The sequence below is a fragment of the Schistocerca cancellata genome, chromosome 1, assembly GCF_023864275.1.
Source record: "Schistocerca cancellata isolate TAMUIC-IGC-003103 chromosome 1, iqSchCanc2.1, whole genome shotgun sequence".
NCBI classification, from domain to species: Eukaryota; Metazoa; Arthropoda; class Insecta; order Orthoptera; family Acrididae; genus Schistocerca; species Schistocerca cancellata.
In genome coordinates, this window is record NC_064626.1 from 203,446,685 (window position 1) to 203,467,789 (window position 21,105).

The 21,105-nt window shown below is 38.8% G+C and overlaps 1 protein-coding gene and 1 pseudogene across 1 annotated transcript in view; both read right to left on the reverse strand.

Moving 5' to 3' along the window:
- LOC126163402 (dynein regulatory complex subunit 2) overlaps positions 1-13,035 on the reverse strand; it is a 64,557-nt gene extending 51,522 nt beyond the window's left edge. Inside the window, exons 1-3 of the mRNA XM_049920177.1 lie at positions 12,981-13,035; positions 4,923-5,070; positions 3,336-3,449 (exon numbers count right to left, since the gene is read on the reverse strand). Coding sequence (XP_049776134.1) covers positions 3,336-3,449; positions 4,923-5,063 — 255 coding nt within the window. The 5' untranslated portion in view covers positions 5,064-5,070; positions 12,981-13,035. The remainder of the gene's footprint in view (positions 1-3,335; positions 3,450-4,922; positions 5,071-12,980) is intronic.
- Positions 13,036-20,723: 7,688 nt separating this feature from the next.
- On the reverse strand, positions 20,724-20,841 carry LOC126104755 (5S ribosomal RNA; annotated as a pseudogene).
- Positions 20,842-21,105: the final 264 nt, after the last annotated feature.

Here is a 21,105-nt window from a genome sequence, read left to right on the forward strand (position 1 = left end):
CAAATATATACAACATTTCATGTGACACCCAGAGCAGCTGACCATGCCTTGATGGCTTGACATGGCATATCTTGTATACTGAACCATTTTGTGTTTTCTGTCTGCCACAGTCTTCAGCAGCCGTACTCATTCACTGCTGAAGTACTGATTATTCATTGTGTTTAGCTGTCCTTTTAAATACATTTCACTAAACTGCATATCCCACTAGAGTAATTTGAGACTGTTCTATTTAATGTTCACTTAAAATTCCACTTATAAAAAGAGTTTGTAATGAGGAAAAAAACCAACATTTCTTGTGGAAAAAACATGATTAATAGTATTTGTTTAGACTCATTCAATCTCCATTATAAGCTGTGTAGTTGTTGTGTACTTGAAACCAAGACCTTTCAGTGCAGGGCTTCCAAAACTGTCACGACACCACAAAGTGTCAAGTAGTAGCATCAAGAGTGTTTTGACACTAGGAAATTCAGATTTTTAACGGTCATCAATTCCACATGAGTAATTTGCTCATAATAGTACTGAAAAGTTTTGTATCGGTGAAAAGTTGTTTGATTCAATTATACTGTACTTGGAAATGAAATGTTGTTGTTGTGGTCTTCAGTCCGGAGACCGGTTTGATGCAGCTCTCCATGCTACTCTATCCCAGTACCTACTGCAGCCTACATCCTTCTGAATCTGCTTGGCGTATTCATCTCTTGGTCTCCCTCTATGATTTTTACGCTCCACGCTGCCCTCCAATATTAAATTGGTGAGCCCTTGATGCCTCAGAACATGTCCTACCAACCGATCCCTTCTTCTAGTCAAGTTGTGCCACAAGCTTCTGTTCTCCCCAATCCTATTCAACACCTCCTCGTTAGTTATGTGATCTACCCATCTAATCTTCAGCATTCTTCTGTAGCACCACATTTCAAAAGCTTCTATTCTCTTCTTGTCTAAACTATTTATCATCCATGTTTCACTTCCATACATGGCTACACTCCATACAAATACTTTCAGAAAACCGAGCGAGGTGGCGCAGTGGTTAGGCACTGGACTCGCATTCGGGAGGACGACGGTTCAATCCCGCGTCCGGCCATCCTGATTTAGGTTTTCCGTGATTTCCCTAAATCGCTCCAGGCAAATGCCGGGATGGTTCCTTTCAAAGGGCACGGCCGACTTCCTTCCCCGTCCTTCCCTAATCCGATGAGACCGATGACCTCGCTGTTTGGTCTCCTTCCCCGAAACAACCAACCAACCAACTTTCAGAAACGACTTCCTGACACTTAAATCTATCCTCGATGTTAACAAATTTCTCTTTTTCAGAAACGCTTTCCTTCCCATTGCTAGTCTACATTTTATATCCTCTCTACTTTGATCATCATCAGTTATTTTGCTCCCCAAATAGCAAAACTCCGTAACTACTTTAAGTGTCTCATTTCCTAATCTAATTCCCTCAACATCACCCGACTTAATTCGACTACATTCCATTATCCTCGTTTTGCTCTTGTTGATGTTCATCTTATATCCTCCCTTCAAGACACTGTCCATTCCGTTCAACTGCTCTTCCAAGTCCTTTGCTGTCTCTGACAGAATTACAATGTCATCAGCGAACCTCAACGTTTTTATTTCCTCTCCATGCATTTTAATACCTACTCCGAATTTTTCTTTTGTTTCCTTCACTGCTTGCTCAATATACAGATTGAATAACATCGGGGATAGGCTACAACCCTGTCTCACTCCCTTCCCAACCACTGCTTCCCTTTCATGCCCCTCAACTCCTATAACTGCCATTTGGTTTCTATACAAATTGTAAATAGCCTTTCGCTCCCTATATTTGACCCCTGCCACCTTCAGAATTTGAAAGAGAGTATTCCAGTCAACATTGTCAAAAGCTTTTTCTAAGTCTACAAATGCTAGAAACGTAGGTTTGCCTTTCCTTAATCTAGCTTCTAAGATAAGCCGTAAGGTCAGTATTGCCTCACATGTTCCAATATTTCTACGGAATCCAAACTGATCATCCCCGAAGTCGGCTTCTACTAGTTTTTCCATTCGTCTGTAAAGAATTCGTGTTAGGGAAATGAAATATAAAAATTAATATTTATTTAACATATTAATTTTTTTCAAATTATGTTCCAAAAACAATTTTTATTAATAAAAAATATCATACAATGAATTACATTTAGACATATAACGTGCATTGGACTTTGACTAAAATAGCCTATGCTGAAACTTAAAGTCACTTTTTAGTTTCTGTGCAGCTATGAAGCCTAACCATGTATTTCGGAACTGTTTCCTGTGAACACAAAGTTTGGAGGAGCTGGCTGGAGCACATTGGATCTATTTATCTCATACCACCGATGAGCAGTTGTCACTCAACTGATGAACTGTCATCACTTTCAATCTCTAATGAAATAACATCACATTCTTCTTCACTTTTTGCGCCACTAAATTCACTGTCAAACCCAGGATCACTATAGTCATCCTTTTTTGAAAGCACTTTGAATAATACAGGAGAGAGGCTGAAAGCATGTGTTTTATTGTCGTGCATCCAAAATTGCACACAGTGGTAGCCACCTCAACCAAAACACAAATGCCAGGCTACAAATGTAAGGCCAGATGCTCTCTACTGGTCGAACACTTCAACATCAGTGTTGAAATGAATATAAGCAGGGTTTTATATTTTTGAATCTCTCTTCTTAAGCTGGTCGAGTATACTCATGATTTTAAGTTTCTGTCAAAATAATAAAAACAAAATAACTTGCAGTATTAACTTAAGGAGTTAAAATCTTATTTGTTGCAATAATATCTCCTTTATTAATATTAGAGAAATAGAGCCTTGTGAATTTTTACGTATTATAAGGATGTCACCATGAGTAAAAGTTTGGAAAGCTCTATTTTCGTGAAATATCCAGAAAAAATTAAAGTACAGTTCAAACCTATAAGTGTGATTACTTGCTATTAGACCCAATTATTTCTGCCAGTGCTAAGAACACTATAAATTTAGTATTTAATTATCTCAGTTATCTTCAAATGCCTTGCATCTACAACCAGGGAAATGAATTTCATTTGCATTATATATAATACTCCAGATTGCTAGTGCTGCATACGTGGAGTTAATATTCTAATGTTTTGATGTGGAAATTATTTAGCTTAGAATAATGTTTGCAACACAATTCCAGTTCATCAGTACAGATTACTGTCAGATTCTTATTCTCTATGAGTTCTCAATCATCATCTTGATATTTTTTATGAGCAATCAAATAAAAAAATCTAACATCTGCAGTGCTGTTGATGCAATAAATCCATAAGCAACTATCACGACAGTAAAATAATAAATAATAAAGAAGTTTGCTTACAGTCAAATTCTGCTTCAGCTCTTTGGTTTTTATGTTACGCAATATCTGACGCCACTCTTGATTGATTTTTGCCATATTAAGTCGTGTGAATGCTTCTTCATGCTTAAGCTTGTTCTGGAAAGATAATAACCCACAACCATGGATTTTTCAAAAATTTACATCACTGAACTGTTGCTTATTACAGAACAAATGCAAATGTACAATGCATTCAGAGGAAGCTGAGAGATTAAAGTAAATCAGAAAAAGAAATTTAAATTTATTAATGAAAATATTCCCCAGAAAAAGATGAATAATCTCAAACTCAAACTCTGAATACTTCAAAATAAGACAAGGACTTAAGCAAGGAAGTATTCTATCTCCTGCACTTTTTAATGTTGTGATGGAGGGAATGACTAGAGCAGTTAAAGATATAGTAAAAGAAAAAGGCAAAAAGATGATTTTTGCAGATGATATGGTAATATGGGGTGATAAAGAGGTAGATGTACAGTTACAGCTTGATGCGTGGAAGGAAATAATGAAAAGGTATGGATTAAAAATAAATAAAGATAAGAGTGAAGTAATGGTATTTGGAAGAGAGAAAGGAATCAACGGAAATATTACCTTGAATGGAGAACCCCTCAAAGTGGTAGAAAGTTTCACTTATTTAGGGAGTGAAATATCTAGGGATGGAAGAATAACTAATTAAATTAATAGGAGGTTACAGAAGGGAGGCAATTTCTACCAAACAATAAAACACCTGATTTGGAATAATGAAGTTTCAGAAAGAGCAAAACTCCTTATGTATAAGAATTATTACATCCCTATTGTCACCTATGGTGGAGAAACATGGATAATGACAGAAAGGGACTGGAGCAGACTGCAAGCAGCAGAAATGAAATTTCTCAGAGCAGTTAAGGGAAAAACAAGAATGGACAGAGTAAGGAATGTAGAGATTAGAAAGGAACTCCAACAAGAAAGTATGAGAGAAGAAATTGAAAGAAAGAGACTAAGATCGTATGGGCATGTTAAGAGGATGCATGGGTAGAGACTCCCCAAAATTATGGAAGAACTAAAGATGGATGGGAAAAGACCTAGAGGGCGCCCAAGAACATGATGGAAAATGGGAGTGAGAATATCTGCAGAAAGGAGAGGTGTGACCTGGCAGCAAGTGGAGGAAGAAAAGTGGTGGGAGGACCGAGCCAAATGGAGAGGACTCATCAGCACCCAGACCTGGCAGTAGCTGGAGCGGGATTCGGATATAGATAGATAAAGAATCTCAAACAGTAGTTAACGAGATCCACAATATTGGCATGTATAGATCCTACGCTCTAGTGATAAGACTCCTTGTCCTAAAGTCTCCACTTAAATAAAAGAGAGAGAGAGAGAGAGAGAGAGAGAGAGAGAGAGAGAGAACCTTTAGCTGAATTCTGATATAATGTAATCATCCACAGTTAACAAATCTATAGCTGTTGGCAAAACACAACTTTCAGAAAATAATAAACAATATGAAATTACCCTGAATATGTTAGGAAATATTATTAATTGTAATATTTTGAGTGCAACAATTTTAAAGTACATGAGAGACTTGCAAAATATCTGGATATGCACCTTCATAAATGTGGCAATAAGTTGTTGTTTACGCCTCCTGGCTTCTTCCTCAATTGCAGCTCTATGCTGTAGATATCGAGCTCTCTCTTCTTCACTCATACGAGACAGTTTATTTCCTTTACCTTTCTTCTTTGGACCCATTTTGCTACTATAACATAAAAGTACAGAAATTAGAAAAGTTGAGCTACAATCTTGAGGGCACAAAAATAAAAAAGTTACTAAAAAGTATGTCATGGTGATTATACGATCAATTACAAAAAATGGAATAGTATATAAGGCGCATTGAGTAATTAAGCACAAACATTTTTCAACATAAAAACAAATCCCTAGGGAAAAAATAAGACATAAGACTGAACACTGCCAAGTTAATGGTATTAATTTGGCAAAACATGTACAAACCAAAATAACAGAAAAGGGAGAAAAATATTAGAGTCCCAATTTAAGAGACACTTAATAATAATCTTCTGGAAGTCTGTATAATTTCATGAAATGGCACCCAACCAGGTGCTCATTTAATGGTCCCAAAGAAATGAAACTCACTTGGTGTGAGAACTGTCCTGTATAGAGTGTGTTCCAAAATAAACCATTGGAAATACTGGACTGAAAAATCAATGCCATATGTGGTCATCACTGTTCTGCAATAATAAGGCATCTTTCAAAAGCAAATCAAGTTGTTTCCTCTGAATCACCTCCTGCAATCATCCCAGCAAGAACTATAACTGGCAGTATTCACAGTCTCTCAAACACCAGCACACCCTTTAAGTCCCAAAAGACGGGAGCCACAATTTTTTTTAGCTGGTACTGTTGTTTTAATGTATTATGCGGGGGAGGCGATATGTATTCCATGATATTGATGCTTTTTTGTCTGAGGTGCCAAATGATGCACCCACAGTGTGTCCTTTTAGACAACATAGTGCAGGAGTGAAACACTATCCACCTGATACTGCATTAAACATTGGAGAGGCAACACAATTCTATTGGCACTGATCTGTCTGAGAGTTACTATGATACTCAGGAAGGGGAAGTCTTCTGATAGTCCAATGTGTTGCACACAACATTCACTACATTGACACCGGAGATGTTGAATTTCCATGTAATCTGCATCACACAAATGCGATGCTTGAGGCAAGGCAACCATTCGACATGAAACATATAGTTGTTGGAGGTGGATGTCCTTGGTCACCTTGACCTTTGTTCACCTCGCACATTGTCTCTGCCTTTATAAAAATCATGACACCAAAACCAACCTGCTTTATCGATATTACACTTGTTCCATAAACTTCCACTAATTCACAATTAATAGAAAATGAAACCATTTTTATCAACCATGAAAACCTTATCAAACTTGGCACTTCAGTCACCAAGTACAATTCCACCAACACCTCTCTATCTCTAAACTGTGTTTCAAAATGCAACAGCACAGCTACCAGTGCCTACAAGTGGCCTTTGAAAACCTTGACTGTCCCTTCAATCTAGATATGGAATTTAATTCATATGGGGTATTTACACACTACTTGGGTATTTATACATTACTGAGAATTCTTTTTATCTCTCCCAATGTCATACTGATTTCAAATCCACTGCATTCTGTAGACAATTGTAATTTTCCTCATAACTCCTCCTCTTTCATGAGAAAGATATACAAAAGAATCCATGGCATATCTTTGGACATTTACAAAGCACTCTCCTATGTATGTAAATATATGCCTGTCTTCCAAGATGCCCAAAATATAACATTTATTGTCTGCTTCAAGCTGACTGATAATATATTTATGATGTGGTTCCAGGGCCAAAATATTCTATTTTCATTCCTCCACACTATCAACACCTTCTCTCCTACATATTTCACTTGATCCTCATCAGGCCAGTGTGTCTCCTTTCTGGGAGTTGACCTCTACCACTGAGATGGCATTCAACTTTCTATCATAATGTCAAGAAATGAGGAAAATCCTTCCTTTGGTCCTTCCTTCCAATCTCATACCAATTTACAATTATCCTGGTACATCCTAACACCAAACCTTCTTCCAATCCTCTGCCACTAGATGACAGAACACACTACTAGACACAACATGCTCAACTTCAATGACTGCTTCACAACCCACGTTTCTTGGATCTCCCTGCCCCCTCCGTCATGACATCTCCCCGAAGATCATCATCTCTGAATTACACAGATGTGAATTATTGTCCTTACAACATATCCCTTGGTCTTGCAATCCTCATGGCCTCAGTTTCCAATAATGTTTGTCCCTTGTTGTTGTTGGTGGTGGTGGTGTGTGTGTGTGTGTGTGTCTGTGTGCATATGTATGCATATGTGTGTGTGTGTGTGTGTGTGTGTGTGTGTGTGTGTGTGTGTGCGTGCATGCGTGCAGGAGTGTGTGCGTGTGTGTTTGTGTGTGTGCGCACGCATTACAGGTCCAGCAACCATACAATGCCCCTCCTCTGCTATACAGCGATGTGCAACCATTACTCCCTCCATTTTTCTATACCACCCAGGGCTTATCATATTACTTTACTTTTCATCTAGGTTTCTGCCCACATTATGCCCTCATAACAGATGCAACTTAGTCTAATTTCAACCAATCCTGTAGTGCTCATTAAATAATGTACAGAAAACATCGTCTTTTGCTTACAACTATTTAGTACTAGTAACCTAATACTTATTTTCCTAAGTAATGTCTACTAAACACATAGTTATGTTTCCTTATGAAATAAGTATCACAAGACATTAATTTATTGAAATGCCATTCTAATGAGTTAGGTTTCCCATTGTTCAGATGTCATCACAGTCTTGCCAATTTCTGGACTAACTACTGTATTGATCACAAACAATGCACATTATAGAATGCTCAGACAAAGATTGTTGTGTATGTGCACCTTTTCAGAGAACACGTTCGTGTTCTCAAAATGAGAATATTTGTTGTTTTTACAGCTGATATTTCATTAGACAGTGCATTAGTAAGTTCTGCTACAGATGAATTAACCAATCAGACATGGTTTTCAAGCATAATCCAACATGACAGAAGTCTGAAGTGAAAGAGAGAGACCATAGAAAACCCAAATAATGAACACTGCACCAGGATATGAACTCCACCAGTCCCACATACAGAAAATGAGTGGTGAGAGTAAACATGGGTCACCCAAATGGCTGCACTGAGCAATGTCGTAATGGAGATGGTTTGTGGCCTATCCTATCAAGTAGCACCAAAATGGCCACCAACTTTAACATTATTATCGGAAGGACAATTCACCATCAACAGTATCACATGTCCTCACTCCATGAGACACAAAAGTGAGAGAGAGTTGGACTTTAATTCAATACTCTGGTGCAAAGTCACCATTTGATAAAATACTGGAGGGAAACTTTGTTCCAGAGACTGGATTTGAAACAGCTGCCTTCAAGTTGAGTGACACCCCACAATCACAAGTTAACAACATTGACTATCAATTTGCTTTCTTTTGAAATGAACTTATCTCAAATATATCACTATGTTAACTGAATATTAACTCACAGATTTTATTCTAGCAATACCATTATAAAAGACTTTCAGAAATGTGAAATGAGTCAAGATATATGTCCTCTGAGTCTTTTGTGGCGACCATGCTTCAATAAAATCTTCTTGGTTTAAAAGACGCATCTTGCAAATGTGAAGATTTTATTGACGTTCACAAATGCATTAGCATACAGAATTAACTATTGCAACAGTGTACGCATGCTATTCCAATACAACCATTGATGGTACTCTACTCATTAATGAAAAAAATCAGTTGTACTGCTTGAAATAACTGTGAATGAATATGTTCATGTTTAGAAAAAGCTACTGTTTTATCATTTTGCCAATTTTATATTCTACACATCATTAGCAATGATTACTAACAAAATGATATCAAACAAGTTCGTTTACAGACTATTTATAATTGAGTGATTTGTATGTCTGTACATGTGGCAACCTACTGATGCCATGCACAGAAGTTAAATAATCACAAGGATGTGTGCATATGTTTACCAAAATGGCCATATTAATCTACTATCCTACAGATGCTACTGGTCAACCATATTTGAATTTCACAGTAAAAGTAAATTTTTTAGTCTTATGGACATTTCCACCAGCTAAGGCACCATCAAAAGTAACAATTTCAGATCAGCACAAAAGTTTCTGTTTTTCTATTGCAAGACATGTTATTTTTCTGCACAAATGAGCAAAGATTTTTGTGGCTGAATACTGAAACAGGCAGTTTCAGCAAAATGTCTACTGCTGTGAACTTAAACTGAAGTAGTATTAATATCTAGCCTTAAATGAAGGTCCTCATTTGCAAATTGAAGTCAACACTGGCAGCAAGTGTGACTAACCAATGCAAGTCGCTATTACAACATGTTTATCATGACTGTAATAAAGCCAACTTAGCACATAAATTAGATGCCCTACTTCCTGGTGATTTTTTGCTACCTACATGTTTGGACTACATGCAATCACTTAGTCAGTCAGCTTCACAGCTAAGATACAAAATGGGAGATCTGTCTTACACTTGCACCACTGCTCACATACTGTCGTTGTTATTGAGGCAGTACTATGTATGAGCAACTTGCCCAACATGCAATTGCTGAACACTTCACACAAAATACCTGTAGCCACAGCTATCATCAATAGGTAAGGATACAGAGAGATTCAAAGGCTGATGCAATTGCTGAACACTTCACACAAAATACCTGTAGCCACAGCTATCATCAATAGGTAAGGATACAGAGAGATTCAAAGGCTGCTCCTTCTGAAAATTCTCCCAAGGGGTCCATCACAAAATGTGCTTTCACTGTCCTTCCACGTTCATTGCTCCCTCCAATGTCAGTTTTAGTCATAAATCTACCTTAACATGTGTCAAACTTTCTTTTCTTTTTCCTGATAAGGGCTTCGTACAGAGCAATATAATATCATTCTCCCTCCCCCTTCCAAAAAAAAATGTATCTTTAAACTTTTCTTATGGCCTACATTTCACTTCCTCACAATGGTCTTCACCAGAAAACCCTTTCTCAGTCCAGTTAACCACTGAAAAATCTCTAACTAAAACAAGCTTTCTGTGGGTGCTCCAATTTGTTCCCAATGTCTTACTTGCTCCAGTCAAATTTCAAATGTTCACTTGCCACATTTTCATATGCCTCAGTTTCTAGTCACCTGTAATTAAGTGTTTCAAATCTGTGTTAAATCTACTGATGTTTATTGATGGAGAATGGTTTTAGACATGCTGTGAGAAAGGACCTTGTTTTACTATGAACTCAGCAATCCATTTTTAAAAGGAAATGTCCTGATTGACACATCATTGCCCAGCTCAAACCACTAAGAACAGAAACTTGGAATTCGAAGAGGGTGTTGGTCTTATGCTGTAGGAATTGTTTAAAAAAATAAGATTTCACCCCTAAGGGGGTGAAATAGGAGATGAACGGTTTTAACGAAAAAGTCACTATTAAGGCAATTTTGAAACTAGAGCTACAAAAATTGGTACTTGGTTTCTCAGAAACAAAGAAATACACGTTTCAACACCATTTTTGGAAATTTTATCCCTATGAGAGTGAAACAGTAGATTAAAGTGGTTTTCTGAAAATACGCGCTTATTAAAGAACTATTAAAGCATTTTTACAGCTACATCAACAAAAATTGGTATGTGACTTCTCAGGTAGAAATTAAAAAATACACATTCCAACTTTTTTTAAATTCCACGCTCAAGGGGATGAATGAAGGGATGTAATGTTTTTAGAAAATATTTCATTATGAAAGCATTTTTAAAGCTATATCTAAGAAATTTTGAATCTGGCCTCTTGGTTGGCAATAAAAAATTACATGCTTCAGTGTTTTTGGAAATTCAACGCCTAAAGGGGTGAAACAGGGCATAAGTGATTCACTGACTCATCATTGCCAATCCAAACCTGTAATTTGAAGAGGGTGTTGATCAGTCATCATTTAGTATAGGACTGTTCGAAATTCCATCTTAAGGAGGTGAAGTACAGGATGAGAGGTTTTTGAAAATATGGTGCTATTAAGGCAATTTTAAAGCTAGAACTATGAAAATTGGTATTTATGAGGGTGAAATAATGGGTGAAAGTGTTTTCTTGAAAATACACCATTATTAAAGAACTGCTAAAGTATTTTTAAATCTTTGTCTTAGCTATAAATAAAAACTTACATGTGCCAGTGTTTTTGGAAATTCAGTCCCAAGGGGGTGAAAGAGGGGATACTGCAGACATCATTTAGTAAGTCATTGCTCGAAATTTCACCTTTAAGGGGATGAAGTAGAGGACAAGAGGTTTTTTGAAAATATGATGCTATTAGAGAAATTTTGAGACTATAACTACGAAAACTGGTATCTAGTTTGTCGGCCAGAAAGACTGAAACACAATGTTCCAGCATTTTTGAAAATTTAACCCTCATGACGGTGAGTGCAACTGTTTCATTATTAGAACAACTGACCTGTGCTTTGTAAATTTAAGTAATTCACAACTAAGTATTTTTCTGTGTGCTAAACATCTATATATGCGTTGAAACTTCCCAGCAGATTAAAACTGTGTGCCAGACCGAGACTCGAATTCGGGACCTTTGCCTTTCGCAGGCAAGTGCTCTACCAACTGAGCTACCCACACACGACTCAGGCCCCGTCCTCACAGCTTTACTTCCGCCAGTACCTCGTCTCCTACCTTCCAAACTTTACAGAAGCTCTTCTGTGAACCTTGCAGAACTAGCACTCCCGAAAGAAAGGATATTGCGGAGACATGGCTTAGCCACAGCCTGGCGGATGTTTCCAGAATGAGATTTTCACTCTGCAGCGGAGTGTGCGCTGATGTGAAACTTCCTGGCAGATTAAAACTGTGTGCCGGACTGAGACTCGAACTCAGGACCTTTGCCTTTCGCGGGCAAGTGCTCTTCCAACTGAGCTACCCAAGCACGACTCACGCCCCGTCCTCACAGCTGTACTTCCGCCAGCATATGCGTTGTTTAAGAAAACAAAGTTTTCTTGTATGATGTGAAACTAACCACACACTAAATAAAAGATGATAATAAAATTCTGACAATTGGTTTTGGGGCTATAAACGTACAGTATTGTCACATAAATTTGTGAACTTCTAAAATTAATCATAGATTTAACGCAGACTTTTGGATTACCATAGTACTGAACTAATACCTAATTTATAAAACAAACAATGAAGACTAACCTCCTTAACAGAGAATCAGTATTTGTTCATGTAAAAGAATGGACTGAAAGTAGAATTTGTATTTAAAAATCCCGTTTTCACCTGAAAACTCGTTTATTACTGCATAAAAGCTACTAAAATTGTGAACTCAAAAATACATAGCAACAGAGTTATTAGATCACTCATTCAGATCATGGTACTGAACACCATTGCTTGTGTTCACAAGGTAGTCTCCATTATTAATTTACCGCAGGTAATGTTGTCAGCACAATCATCATTGTTCGTTTGGTTCATTATACAGCTTAGGAGTATGGTACATTGGAAACATGTACGTCGTCGAATGTTGCAAATTGAAGAATTAGGAAATCAACAATAATCAACGGTTGCACACCTGATAATACAGGATGAAAGAAATTTCGACTACGGTGCTTTTTACATAAGAATATATTCTTATGGAATAGAATAAAGCAGGTGGAAGCGATTTCACAATAAGGTACTACAATTCTCGCTTCATACATTATTTGGCTTTTCATTTGGCAATATAGCTTAGCAGTATGGTACATTGGAAACATGTACGTCGTCGAATGCTGGAACTTGAAGAATGAGGAAATCAACAATAACCTACAAGAGGATGACCGTTCGGTTGCACACCTGGGAGTGCTGATAATACACGATGAAAGAAATTTCGACTACGGTGCTTTTTACATAAGAATATATTCTTATGGAATAGAATTAAGCAGGTGGAAGCGATTTCACAATATGGTACTATAATTCTCGATTCATACATTATTTCGCTTTTCATTTGGCAATTGTGAATCACATGGATGTGCGGTACGAATTTACAACTTTTCTGTTTCGTATGTTGCGTGATATTCATGCCTTACCTTTATTAGTTTCACTGTTATATTGTAGTCCAAACGCTTGCTGCTGTGACGACGGAGGACAGTAAGTTTGATCGAATTCGCCGATTTGAGAGAGGAGCCAAACTTATAGTTGTTGCCTAAGGCTACGCGCCTTAATTGATAAACTCCCTTACGGACTTATAACTTGACGTAAATTAAAAGCGCGGACTGAAAATTAAGTTTGCGTAGACAAGAAAAGAGGCAACGTCGAAAGTATATGAAACCAGTTCATCACTTGAGTAATAGTAAATAAAAGATCTACTGTGAAATTCACAACCACAATACTAGATATGAAAACAGTTTATGTGTGGACTGTGTATCCCCGTTAAGACATCATAAGGAGATTTCTATCTCCAGTTACTGAAATCTCAATTCAAATTTTCTGCGTTGTAGACCACGAGAAATTGTGATGCGAATAGAATCGATGGACAGTTCAAGCTATTTAGGCTAACAGTATACGTAACTGGTCCATAATTTTAGTAACGCGTGCAGCATTTCATGTATCACCTTCAACTTGAGTATCGGTGATCCACGAAAACTGTAGATTTATTAGACAAACTGCTACAAATTCTAGTGAACGGTTTCTCCTAAGCAGAAATGGAATATTACTTCTGCAGAATAAAGTGCACACACTACAAACTGTACAGTGCCTTAAAGATGAAAACGCAGCTTGAAAATGTCAAGCATTTGTACGGTTGCATTTGGCCGAAAAATGTATTAGGTGTTCCAGTTGTATTCTATTTCTAACTGATTCTATTGCTGTCTTTCTCTTTTACAAATAAAATAAATGAATAATACATATTTCATTGGCAATCATTTGCAGAGGTTAAACACTCATGTTGCTGTGTTAATTACAGTAACCGAGAATACTTTATACGGATACACACTACGAAACAAGAAATCAGCATTGCGTTCTGGATAGTCTCGTTTCCTGGGAAGAGAGCAAGGACGTCGCCAAACGAAGGGGACCAAGACGGCAGCTGACCCAGCCCCCATAGCAATTTGAAAATATGTTGGTAAAAAGAACGAAAATGAAATACTACTTTCCGTATCTCAAATCCGAGTGTTGGGACACAACCCATGGCAATGGGTCCATTCGAAAATGACGCTACAAGCTTAGCGCACTGTAAGATTGAGTTGTTCCCTTTATCTTGATTCTTGTGACCATGATTCGGAACCCGCCTACAGAATTCGTACATTTTTGTGCCGCTTGCAACTACTGCCAACGTATGCGATTTAAAACTGCGTAGAATTGTGTCAGTCAGTAGTACGGAGCGCGAATCGTATGTGTTGCCAGCACTGTGGAATAGATTCCCTCCGAGTCATTCCTCACCTGACGTCAAAAATAGCGAACTAGCTTTTTATAATAGAATTAATTTCGCTAAATGAACTTACAGATGTCAACATCTGCATTTCACCAAAAGTAATGGAATAAAGTAAACGATTTATAGCTGGCCTGGGTGGCCGAACGGTTCTAGGCGCTACATTCTGGAACCGCGCGACCGCTACGGTCGCGGGTTCGAATCTTGCCTCGGGCATGGATGTGTGTGATGTCTTTAGGTTTGTTAGGTTTAAGTAGTTCTAAGTTCTAGGAGACTGATGACCTCAGAAGTTAAGTCCCATAGTGCTCAGAGCCATTTGAACCATTTTTTTTTTTTTGTAAACGATTTATGTAATCGTGACTCACGTGATTCATTCCGTCTGAAATTGCAATACAAACGATTTTAAAGTTAAGTAATAGCTATATATAATAGCTTAATAAAGCTTAATACTTCCTGTTTAGAAATTAGGAAGCTCATCAGCAGAGCAAATCATTATGCGAGATAATAATATCGCGGTATTGCGATGAATAATACGTCGTAAGACAAAAGTAATAATTACAATATTAAGAAGTGTAGCTCACTAGAGTTAAAATGTATGACAAGATAGAATCTGATAGTTCTAAAGGCTAACAAAAGCGTTAGAACAATGGAGAGCGTAAAATCGGTCACGCGTCGTAAATTTTAGTAGTAACAGAGATGTTAATGCCGCGCCGATCACAGTAAGCTTGTCATTAACACTCAGTCAGCGCAACATGATCGCTGCAGTTAACGCAAAATATATTTTTCCTTTGACATAAATAATTATTCCTACCGAGTCACGGGAGGCGTTATTTCACAAAAGGCATCCTAGTTTGTAATGTCTCGCTGCAATGGAGTACACTAGAAGAGCTGTCCTCCATGTGGTTCGCTTTCGGGGATGGGAGGCGGGATGGTGGCGCAGAGAGTAATAGAGGGGGCGCACTGCCTCTCTTTGAAATATTTATATTTCATACTATCTAAGAAAAAAAAATCCGATGAATTAATATTCCTAACGTCAGATTCTAATTTCAGTTAACCAAATTAGGAAGCTTCGCCATCGTTAACTGGCTGTCTTATTTCACAGGAACTGACCAGCAGAGCCCAGCTACATACCAAACATTTAACGGCCACTAACGACAATAAGCCGTTTGACAACGTGAGACTATGACTACCACTTCCTTGCAACTCTAACGACAAGAACAGCCTGTTAATAATCACAGCCATTGTCACTGTCCGCTCGATTTCAGCGATGCTTCCGGAGTCAGTTCAGAGGTAGTGAGTTAGCTAGAAGTTGAATTATAGTGCGAGTTTAGTAGAAGTAGTTAACCGGAGTTACAAGTTGCGCTATTCCCACAGATCAGTGGCTGATTCGTAATCGTAACAAGAGATCCCATGAAAGTTCAAATGGCTCTGAGCACTATGGGACTTAACTTCTGAGGTCATCAGTCCCCTAGAACTTAGAACTACTTCAACCTAACTAACCTAAGGACATCACACACATCCAAGCCCGAGGCAGGATTCGAACCTGCCACCGTAGCGGTCGCGCACTTACAGACTGTAGCGCCTAGAAACGCTCGGCCACCCCGGCCAGCCCCATGAAAGTGATTCACGGTATGCGTAAATATCAAGTTGATTATCTGACATTAGGATTTACTTCCATTCACTTGGACAATGGGGAACGACCACAAAGTATTCTTTGTTTGGAGATTTTAGCCAACGATAACTTGATGCATATACAATTAAAGAGACACCTGTAGACAAAACGTCCAAACCATGTAAGTAAACTCGTCGATTTTTTTAAGTGCCGTGACTAACAACAAAAAATTAGTGTCAGATTCCTCAAAAAAAAAAAAATCAGTTCTCAAAAAAGCCCGAAGAGCATCCTTAGAGGCATCCCACATAAATGCAAACACAAATCAGCACACATTATTGAGGAGAAATTACTTCTTCCCACAGCCGTCAAAATGTGCGAAATCATGCATGGAGAGGATTCATGCATGAAGTCGATCGTACTCTCAGATGATAGCGTGGCTCCTCATGTTGATACAACAGCCACTGGCAAGAAAAAACAATTGTTGCAACGTCTTCATGATAGCCCAGGATTCACACTGACTTGATGCCAGTACTGGTATCGGAAATCTTTTCCAGTTCTTGTTTTTGTAAGTCTGTGGAAGAGATGACTTCAGGCGAAGATATTTTCTTTCTTGCGAATTCCTTTATCGTTGACAACAATCTGTTATGAGCAAATTGTGTTGACATTCTGTATGTACCGATGGGTCTGCAGCATTTACTGTAACAAAAAGAGGCATTCATGGGAAAAGCGTGTACTGTTTCTCCTTCTGCAAAATTCATTCATTGCGTGATACACAGGACGGCTTTGGCTTCTAAAGTAGTACAATCGGAAGTCAGTAAAGTGTTGAACGATGCAATCAGTGTTGTAGAATTTGTGAAAGCGTGAGCTTTAAATAGTAGGCTATTTTCCATTTTTTGCGAGGAGACGGGTTCTAACCATGATTCGCTTCTTTTGCACATGGATTTACGTTGGTTCTCTCGTGGTAAATTTATTCGTCCCGTTGTGGATCTGAAGGATGAACCTCGTCTTTTCCTATCGAACAGCAGTCCCACACTCGCGGCACGTTTTCTGGCTGAAAAATGGCATCTGCTATTATGCTATTTGGCCGATGTCTTATAGTAACTGAATGAGCTTGACTGACACATCAAGGCCGAAATAGTCATATCTTCATTCTAAGCGAGATAGTTCTTGTATTTAAGGGAAAACTTGACCTTTGGAAAACCCAGATGGAGAAAGGAAACTGCTATACGTTTTCTTATCTGAATGATTTCATTAATGAAAATGAGTTGGCTGCAGTTAAAATTAGTAGAATTGGCGCAATACATTTCGAAAACTTTCGTCAACAATTCGAGGATAAATTTCCAGAACCTTTATATAAGTATGACTGCTCCATAATAACCTCGATACGATCGATAACAGACCAGCAGAACAGGAGTAGATAAATCGGAATGAATATCCAAACTTACCAAGAAGGGCAATGGACTTGTTGTTACGCTTTGCATCTACTTACTAGTGTGGATCAACATTTTCCACCATGGTATTAATCAAGACATTGGTCTCGACTGCAGCTGGAAGGGGATTTGTGAGTTGCTGTTTCAAAGATTCAACCGAGACTGGAAGCACACACATCACACTAAATTTGCATGTCAGAAAATTTCCGAATTTTGAACCAAGTCCATTTTTGCTCTTGTTTATTTCCTTTTTTTGGTGATCAATTTGAAATAACAGTTTTTAAATTGGCATTTTAAAGTTAACTACTGTTCTATCGTCATTTTTCGTGTAATCTTTCAAATACAAAAACATTCTACATGTACTAAAAGCACTTTAGATGTTAAACTAACCAACTAACTAGTTTCTCAACCAATTTGTAAACAATGTGCAATGAAATACACATATTTTCTTGGTTCTAATACTAGTTATAATTGTTACCTTCCACCACCATTGAATAATGGAAATTTATCATAATTTATAAAAAAAAATGTTTAACTCTGATGTGCTAGAGGGACACTCCCTAACTAATATTATTGTAACTGAGAGTCGCGGTAATTAGACGTGTAAATAGATGTTGTTGTTGTGGTCTTTAGTCCAGAGACTGGTTTGATGCAGCTCTCCATGCTACTCTATCCTGTGCAAGCTCCTTCATCTCCCAGTACCTACTGCAACCTACATCCTTCTTAATCTGCTTAGTGTATTCACCTCTTGTCTCCCTCTACGATTTTTATCCTCCACGCTGCCCTCCAATACTAAATTGGTGATCCCTTGATGCCTCAGAACATGTCCTACCAACCGATCCCTTCTTCTAGTCAAGGTGTCCCACAAATTTCTCTTCTCCCAATTCTATTCAATACTTCCTCATTAGTTATGTGATCTACCCATCTAATCTTCAGCATTATTCTGTAGCACCACATTTCGAAAGCTTCTATTCTCTTCTTGTCCAAACTATTTATCGTCCACGTTACACTTCCATACATGGCTACACTCCATACAAATACTTTCAGAAAGGACTTCCCGACACTTAAATCTATACTCGATGTTAACGAAATGTCTTTTCTTCAGAAACGCTTTCCTTGCCGTTGCCTGTCTACATTTTATATCCTCTCTACTTCGACCATCATCAGTTATTTTGCTCCCCAAATAGCAACACTCATTTACTACTTTAAGCGCCTCATTTCCTAATCTAATACCCTCAGCATCACCCGATTTAATTCGACTACATTCCTTTATCCTCGTTTTGCTTTTGTTGATGTTCATATTATATTCTCCTTTCAAGACACTGTCCATTCCTTCAGCTGCTGTTCCAAGTCCTTTGCTATCTCTGACAATTACAATGTCATCGGCGAACCTCAAAGTTTTTATTTCTTCTCCATGTATTTTAATTCCTACTCCAAGTTTTTCTTTTGTTTCCTTTACTGCTTGCTCAATATACAGACTGAATAACATCGGGGATAGGCTACAAACCTGTCTCACTCCCTTCCCAACCACTGCTTCCCTTTCATGCCACTCGACTCTTATAACTGCCATCTGGCTTCTGTACAAATTGTAAATAGCCTTTCGCTCCCAGTATTTTACCACTGCCACCTTCAGAATTTGAAAGAGAGTATTCCAGTCAACATTGTCGAAAGCTTTCTCTAAGTCTACAAACGCTGGAAACGTAGGTTTGCCTTTCCTTAATCTATTTTCTAAGGTAAGTCGTAGGGTCAGTATTGCCTCACGTGTTCTAACATTTCTACGGAATCCAATCTGATCTTCCCCGATGTCGCCTTCTACCAGTTTTCCCATTCGTCTATAAAGAATTCATGTTAGTATTTTGCAGCTGTGGCTTATTAAACTGATAGTTCGGTGATTTTCACATCTGTCAACGCCTGCTTTCTTTGGGATTGGAATTATTATATATTTTCCTTGAAGTCTGAGGGTAGTTCGCTTGCCTCATACATCTTGCTCACCAGACGGTAGACGGTAGCTATCAGTAGTTCTAATGGAATGTTGTCTACTCCTGGGGCCTTGTTTCGGCTTAGGTCCTTCAGTGCGCAACTCTTCACGCAGTATCACATCTCCCATTTCATCTTCATCTACATCCTCTTCCATTTCCATAATATTGACCACAAGTACATCACCCTTGTACATACCCTCTATATACTCCTCCCACCTTTCTGCTTTCTCTTCTTTGCTTAGAACTGGGTTTCCATCTGAGCTCTTGATGTTCATACAAGTGTATTGGCCGTTTCTTTGTCACATATGAAATGAGCTGAGGAAGAAAAAAAATAGGGGATGGGGGCAAAATAACTTATGTTTCAAGAAGGGGGCGCAAAGGAAAAAGTCTGAGGACCCCTGCTCTAGAATGCGACTCTATACAAGGTGAACATTAAGAAAACCGACAAACTGCAGGGACTGACTTGAAAAGGTCATATGAAGATGTATGCGGAAATGGACGGTGTGCGTGCAACGCAAACAAATCGTTCCAGAACGCAGTACAGAGCTGCATCACATCCACGTCCCAACAGATGTTTAAAGTGGCGGTTGTCTTGCAGGATACACATAAATGATTTTCGGCTTACGCCATGTTGGCGGACCACTTGCCTGGATATTGTACTGGGGTTCGTCTCAATATCCTGTAGAAACTGATCCTCCAAACTTCGTGTACGCACAGTCCTCCGTCTCCCTGCACGTTCGTCTATCTGAGATGACCCATGATCACACTAACGCCAAAAAGGAGCTTGAAATGTTGTGAGATGTGGTTGGTGTGTGTGAGAGTACCTGTTTTCGTATAGCCATGCTGCTTCTCGACCGTTTCCATCTGCTTGGCCGTGCGCAACACCCTCTCGCCTTGTTCCCGACATGAATACCAGACCATTTTGCTGCTTTACAGCACGCTGCATCAATCACACAGCCTACAACTCACGTGGAACACACGTCACGTGGTCAGAGGAACTGTGTCGTTCGTCAGCGCCATCTACCGTCGCAACGAAGCATTTCCGGACACATACGACCTCCTCTTATCCATTTGTATCCGTTACTGTATTCATTAGATGATGTGCATTACAACGATGTGTTGTCTTTTTTCATCGAATTTGAAATGAGTTTCTTAAACCTACAGGCTATCTTTTATGCTAAGCACTCCGTCTTCAGGCCACGAGTGGCCTATCGGGACCATCCGACCGCCGTGCCATCCTCGGTGGAGGATGCGGATAGGTGGGGCGTGGCGTCAGCACACCGCTCTCCCTGTCGTAAGATGGTATTCTTGATCGAAGCCACTACTATTCGATCGAGTGGCTCCTCAATTGGCATCACGAGACTGAGTGCACAACCGAAAAATGGCAACAGCGCATGGCGCCCTGGATGGTCACCCATCCAAGTGCCGACCACGCCCGACAGCGCTTAACTTCGGTGATCTCACGGGAACCGGTGTATCCACTGCGGCAAGGTCGTTGCCCTGTCTTTTATGCTACGTACAGAAATAAATTAATAACGTTTACATGGACGTCTTTTGTTTTATTTATTTTGCTTCACTATGATGTATTTCCTCAGACGACTCAAATCACGTTGCAATAATTGTGGGGAAACAACAGTACTGAATTTGAGGTCCTCTTAACTTCTGCCGGTGGCTAGAAAATCACAATGTAGCTAACAGCCTCTCCTCGCAGCTTACAGTTTCTCTCATGACCATTGTTGTCGTTAAGAATGGTTTCATGATGTT